We start from the raw sequence: 7,153 nt of genomic DNA on the forward strand, positions 1-7,153 counted from the left end.
TATGATCGCCCCGATCGCCTGGAATAAGCGAAGACCTACGAAAAACAATCATTTTAGTCCTAGCTCCAACACAATGGCAGCCTCCAATGAAAGAGCAAAACTCATGGTCTTCTTTCTTCTCAGTTATTGCAGTTTTACGGGGAAGAAAGGAAAAAGCTAGACTGAAGGATAGAACACGGGCGATCCAAGCGATCGTGATCTCCCCAATCACCGCGGACGTAAGCGATCGTCTGTGTAATATTCTTATACAATCACCTCGATCGCAAGAAAACTTTTTGATGTGACAGAGGCGATAGAAACGATCGGGGCGATCATATGAGAACCAGGCTTAAGCGAACAAGGTACTTAAAGCATCCGAGTCAGAACAAACAAAATAATTTCTAATGAGAAATAACACTCCTATCACCACGTTTTCCCGAATGACCGCGGCATTTTTAAAAGCAAAAGCATTCGTACGCTTCTGGTTGTTTTCTAAACAATGAAATCGAATGAACTAACGTTATAGCTTTAATTTAATTGCACATGCGCCAAGCCGTGAAACAGTCCTTTTATGTCATCACACCATGTTCACACTGTAGGACCAAGTTATTCTTAATTTCTTATCATTGAATGTTTAATTAAAAAACTACTTCAAATATTGATCTAGGGTTGCCCTCATTCGAGCGCAGAATCGAATGTTTCACTGCCAGGACCTTTGACAGAACGGTTGAAAAAAAAAGGGATATCGCAAATTGAAAGTTCGTCTGGAACAAAACAAGGTTTTCATAAAATCTGATGGAGGGCTAAGCCTGAAACGTCTAACTTTTATCGCACGTAATTATGGTATTTACTACACTTATAAGTGAGATCTTTGTTTAACTTTGTAAGGTTTTAATACACTGACTGTGGCTGGGCTTTGTTATCAGTATTTTTAAATACTGCCCAACCGCAGTCAGCCGTGTATTAAAACCTTACAAAGTTAAACAAAGTTCTCACTTATAAGTAGTAAATACCATAATTATACTTTCACATTTACTACTGACACAAATAATTGCATACAAGGATACAGGTTATTTTTATTGCTGTGCAAGATACATTGCATTATTGTACTTCTATGGGTAAACTGGTTTGGCTTTAAGTTGGAATGACAGAATCTTTAGACCAAAAGTTCTGATTAAAAGAACAATCTCTTAATATTTCGAAATCCTGTCTTTTAATGCTTTGTCCCGTGTTTGGGGCGGTTTTAATATTGACAAATAACCATTCCTTACCCCTACACCTATGCGTTTTTCGATTATTCTAATTCCACATAAGTTTAGATCTATCAAGTAGCTGCATTTGCTAATCGTTCTGGGAAACTAAGATATACTCATTTACACTGGTACATCTAATCGAAATTGAAAATACTCGGTCTTCCAGCGGTAAAGAGTCCTTAGTAAAGGCTCGATTTAGTAAGCGTAACAATAAAAAATAAAAGAATAATCAGATAAGCAAAACTAGATACTACTTCAATAAAAATTGACACCAAAAGCTAGAGCCTACATACAATGCTTATTTAAAATTCTACAGGGCTCTTGTGCAAACATTTAAAAAGTGCAGTAGTTAAAAGAAGAAAAAACCCACGAAGGGCTGTATTACTATACTGGGCACAATAGAATTCTGTTTATGCATTAAAAAAATCGTGGCTCAACTTAAAAAGCAAAAAGAGCTGTAAAAATAAGATTGATTTTTCGTGGGAGGGATTTTATTTGAACAAGAGGATTGAACGTGAATAACTGTCTGTTAAGAAATTAAAATGTTTTAAATTAAACAACATCAACAGCTTAGCACGAGAAAACGTTTAAAACTGTATCATACGCACTTTTCTTTTAAAAAAGTTATCGTTGTTTTTGTTTTGAGAATATTGAGTCTGCTCTATGTGTGCTTTAGTTTTTAAATACAGCTCCTTTGAAATGGTCTGATCTCGCACTTAGGTGTCCACATGCAAATATGCGAGGATTCCTGCTCTTATTGCGACTGCGCACAACGAGGAAGACGGTTGCGCAGATAATAGCCACTGCGACAACAGCACAGACCGCCACGATAATGGCTACATTGGTCGGGAAAGACTGGGGCTTGTCCTGTTCGTCAGCTTCACCTAAAATAAGAGAAGAAAAGAATTATTTTTATTTTTTATACATTAATCAGCAGTGGTAGTTATAAAAAATCTTAATAACCAGACTGTTGTTAGTAATCCTAATTACACTTACCCTAGTCTATGATTTGGGGACAAACGATAACAGTCAAACATATTTCAGCCGGTTTCAACGAACATCTCTATGCAAAAAAGGTCTGAAAAAGCTTTAGCGGATGATCAAGTACATGTGAACATGTTAGGTGGCTCCTCCTTAAATTTTCTACAATTTGCATAGGATTTAATGGAGCCGAAACCAATTGTGGAATTGCTCGCATTTTAGTTGCAAGCCCACATTTGGAGATTAGTGTCCCTGTATCAAACCAGGTCTCCTTCCTCCACAACGGCTAACCGCGCACAGATCTGACTGTTTTTTGACTGAACAAACCCATGCAAGCAGGGCCGTAGCCATGCAGACTTTTGACATCGACGAGGCAAAAGTTTTGAGTGTCAAAGGCACGAGCTGTTAGCGGGATTTGCAAAACATTAAAAATGTAGAAGCTCTGGGACACTGTTTTTAGTATTTTCCACGAGATATTTCTTCAGAAAAATCAATCAGATTCAACTGGGGATTGTTTTCCTACCTAAATGTTTTTTTTTTTAAAGTTTGGCTTAACATCTACACGAGCCCGAGCAAGGACAGAAATTTGTTAAACAGCAATGGATTCTACGCACCTTCTTCTTCCTCGTTTACTTGTTCCTCTTCTTTTTCTTCGTTCTTAAAAATGTAAGGTCCAGCTCTCACGCGATACACCTCAGATTCGTCCACTATGTCATCAAGAGAACGCCTTTTACGGTTAGCAGGGTCACATTCATCGACAGTAGGGCACTCACACGCTGAATTGGGCTCATTTGCCAGGCAAACCCTGAGATCACAGTGGATGTAAACCACTGAGTCTTCTGGTTCCCCAAAGTACCGATATGTACGTAGCGAGAAGGTTTCTTCTATGCCGTCATTTGTGCAGTTGTAAAACAATGTGTCGTACAGGTCCTCACTCACTGTATCGTTACCGCAACTGATTGGAAAAGAGACAAAAACAAATACTTTAGGTTGTTGCCACCAAGTAAGGACTTTCTTAACTATGTACAGAAAGCTAAAAGCACCGCGAGCTTTTTACTGAAACATTGTTTAAATTGAGTAACATGTTTCATTAAAATGTCGAAAGTTATGTGAAAACTTTCCTCGAAATGTGTGGCTTATTTATCAAAATCTCCAGTTGGAGTTAAGACCTTTTGTCCAGAGAGGTTACTTAAATAAATAACATAAGAGATATCAACGCTAACCGTTCAGAAACATGTACAGTTCAAGTGGAGAGGAGTGAAAGAGGGATTGAGGGAGGAAGGTACTAAGGGGGAGAATGAGTGGTGTTTCTGGCTCTGAATATCAAGGCTATTTATTGACAATTTCTTGTTAACGTTATTTCTTGACTGCCGAATTGGCAATACAAGTACGTACCCGTTTCTTATTAGATCAAAGTCATCATCCTCTACCCATGGGTCGGCACTCTTTGACGACCAGCAGCGTACTGGGAAAAGGTCAAGGTTGGGGTCAGCACTTTGAGTCTCGACCAAAGCCTTGAAATACAAAGTCGTATTCAGCGCAATTGGGTCAGGAACCACACCGGTAAAATCAGCGTTAGGAAAAGCTTGGAGTGAAAAGGTGAAAAATGCGTCGCCTGGAAGAAACAAACAGGAAGCAATTAGTAAGTAAGAAAAGTAACGTGTTTTTTAAAGGGTTGTCTTAGGTTTTGTTTTTGTTGCAGTTGTTCAGTTATTGGCGATGATGATGTTGTTGTTTTTGTTGTTGTTGTTGATGATGATGATGATGATGATGGCAATGATGATGATAATGATGAAGATGACGATCATGATGACGATAACGATGACAGTAAGAAGAAGTGTTTTCTAGTTTAACTTTTTCTTATTAATCGGGCGTGGCCGATTTATAGTTTACCCTTTGGGCGTCCTAGACGATAGTCTCCTGTCGGCTAAAAATGACGGGGATAGCCTGGGCCAATCGGTTTCATTTCAGTTTTGACAATAAATCGTTGTAGGAACACTGGGTCGACTTTTGGGCTAATCTGCAATCTGGTTCTCTTCTTTGCTTCGGCGGGAGGACAGAGAAAAAAGCTTAATGGGTAAAGTACTAATAATTACCATTGTGAAACTGTAGTTGCTTTGACAAGTTGAAGCTATTTTTGTAAATAAAAGGGGTAACGTCATTCATGTCACGCAATGTTTTTGTGGGAAACTTTGAAACTAGACGCTTTGCTGGTTTCTACAAATAGCAGTGTGATCTGGCGGTACATTTTTTTGAGGCGGACTCCACTTTAAAACTATTGTTTTATATGTGTATGTCGATTTTCATTTCCGCACAGTTGGGCGTCAAAGTCGCCTGTCACAAAGATTAGAATGTTTGCACAACATGGTTTGGATATATTTTAGATTTGACTAGTGACGTTAGTAAGACACTTCTCAAGACGTCAGCAAAACATTGGCAATGTACAGTATTGGTGTGAACTTGAATGGAATATTTTACGAGATCAGTAAAGCTATCGAATGAAAAGCTGACTTGAAAATGAAAACTTCGAATAATTATAATTAAATACCAATTGAATTTTAGATGAGAAATTCCGGAAGTGACATCTGTGTTCAAAATAGGAATTTTTGTACAACTTAAAGTTCCGAAAAAAAAAAGACCACCTGTTTTGTAAAAATCACAGACAAACATGATCAGGAAAACAAAACAGGCCAATGAGTTTTATTCACGAAAATACAACTTTCTTAAGAAAGAGTTTGTAAACAAGACAATGGAATCGAATTACATTTCACACGAAATTTGCATACATTTGAGCTTGCAAAAAAGAAGTATCTCTGCCGAGACATAATAGCGAGACCTTACATTAATAATCATTGTATTCTGATCTGATTGTTATTTTTTATGCATTAACTATTTGATAGTGGTTCTCATCGATGAAAACAAAACGGTTTTTCATTCACTGCTTGAAGTATTTATAGACGTGAAAACATTCGCTTAATCAAATTACATTCTGCACGAAATATTTTGTAACCATTTGCCCCGAAACTTTGAGGAAATTGAAATTTTTGTGGACAGTACTGCATAAAAGCAGTTCATAGAATTGAATAAAAAGATAAGAACCATATTGATAAAGGAAATTTTAAAAGTTTTATTTTGGCTCATTTTGACGAAATTCAGGATTTTTCAAAGACTGCCAGTAAACGGCTGTATCTTGTCTGTCTCTAACGATTTTGCTACGGTTTCGAACGAGCTAATTTTTCAACATGATATCATGGTAGCGGGCAGAAGTCGGTTCGTTCTGAATTTTCCAATACGGTAAACAAGATACAGGTCAATATACAGACCCTCTGTACAGTAAAAAACGTTTTGGGAACAAACCATTGTGAACTTATTTTCTATGCGTTGATCAGTAAAAATCCTTAGTACGACATGGGGTTTGTTATCAAGCTCGTTAGTACGTTAATACTGCAAGGTGTATAACCTCAGAGAATTATTATCAAGTGTGTTTTGTTTTATTAGCGGTTTGTACTCTAAGGTCTTGGTATGGGAGATCAAAATTAAGGCAAATTTCTGTCATTATCTGATTGCTTGGCACAGATTAGTACGATACTGAATTGGTTAGGAAATGTAAACAAACATCAAATTGAATGAGAGTAGAAAGGGAGGGACAGGTGGGGGTGAAAGGCCAAGGAGATGGAAAGGGAGGGAGAATTAAAATCCATGCTTGGTTATATCACGCAACCTTTGACTTCTGTTGTTTTCTCACAAGAACAAAACTTAAGGTGGGGTTCTACCTGAATTTGAATGGAACTTTAAGAGATTTAAAGAAGGGATTGAAGAAAAGAATGGAAACACCTCCAAACAGTTGACCCCCTCGCAAGAGCACTCCGGGTTGTCAGGAGACTGTTTAGTGTCCGTCCACCAATTTTTAACTTCAAATTCAAATTTTAAAATCACATTAAATCTCCAATATTTCTTATTTGTCTAAATTTTACTAATCCTTTGAGAAAAACTATCGCCTCCCAGACATCCCCCAAAATCGTCCAAAAATTAACAAAATACTGCAAAACAAATATATATGGGATAAGTAAAGCTTTTTTTGGATTCCTGAAATGGTTTTCGGTGTTTTCCAGCCCTTATACTTTGGGTCAGTACTACTATTCTTCACCAGTTGCTATTACAGTAATGGTATGAAACAAATACCTATTCATTGGTCAATAACTTGTGATCATTTTCTTGACAATAGTAGTTACCTGATTAGGAGTTGTATACTGTTCCATTAAAGTGTAAGGGCTGGAAAATACTGAAATGCGTCAGCCACCTAAAGCGTTGGAAAAATTGGTCTTCAGGTAAAAACCCCGCCTTTATTAAGTATTGCGAAAAGGCTGCACTTTGCTAAGTGTTACAAATTTATATTTTCTAGACGTCTAGTTCAATCGTTTTTTTGTATTGTGCGAAATATATTTTTATAAATTGAGACCATTATGTCATTAAGTAATAATGCAATCTTGAAAACATTCCAGATTTTCATTATTAAATAGAAACACGAAAAATTCAAATTTGGGAAAACAAGCCTGTCAAAATGACGTTGCCATGGTTACAAGTTACTGGCACAATAACTAATCCTACCAAATTATTGCGAGATAAATTTTAGATAAACGCGCAAAGTTTGGCAGCGTTTGGTTGAATCTTGAAAAAGTTATAAGCGTCCAAAGTCAGCGCGGGCCTCAAAAGCCCCCCCCCCCCCCCGGCCTGAATAGGTTTAAGTGACTGTTTTTCCAGTGATTTTTACTGTACTGTACCCTGCCTTTCAAGTCAAAACAGATAGCTAATTATTAAGCGCCCGATTTTAAGCTTCTCAAGCTTCTCAAGCTTCTTGTTAATACTTAATTACGATGTCAACTTCGACTTGAATTAACTACAATAAAGGACGGCCCATCGCTTAAATGTACTGGACTTTT

General features: G+C 37.3%; 1 protein-coding gene across 1 annotated transcript; it reads right to left on the bottom strand.

Annotated features, from left to right (window-relative positions):
* Nucleotides 1-1,030: 1,030 nt before the first annotated feature.
* Nucleotides 1,031-3,828, bottom strand: LOC144641070 (uncharacterized; the record flags this gene model as incomplete). The annotated part of the gene is made up of 3 exons (XM_078500124.1): nt 1,031-2,116; nt 2,828-3,168; nt 3,609-3,828. Coding segments are annotated over 3 exons (773 nt in total), but the record flags the coding sequence as incomplete, so codon positions are not given.
* Between the last annotated feature and the right edge of the window lie 3,325 nt (nt 3,829-7,153).

The sequence above is a fragment of the Oculina patagonica genome, unplaced genomic scaffold, assembly GCF_052425735.1.
Source record: "Oculina patagonica isolate OP01 unplaced genomic scaffold, crgOcupat unplaced657, whole genome shotgun sequence".
Taxonomy (NCBI): Eukaryota; Metazoa; Cnidaria; class Anthozoa; order Scleractinia; family Oculinidae; genus Oculina; species Oculina patagonica.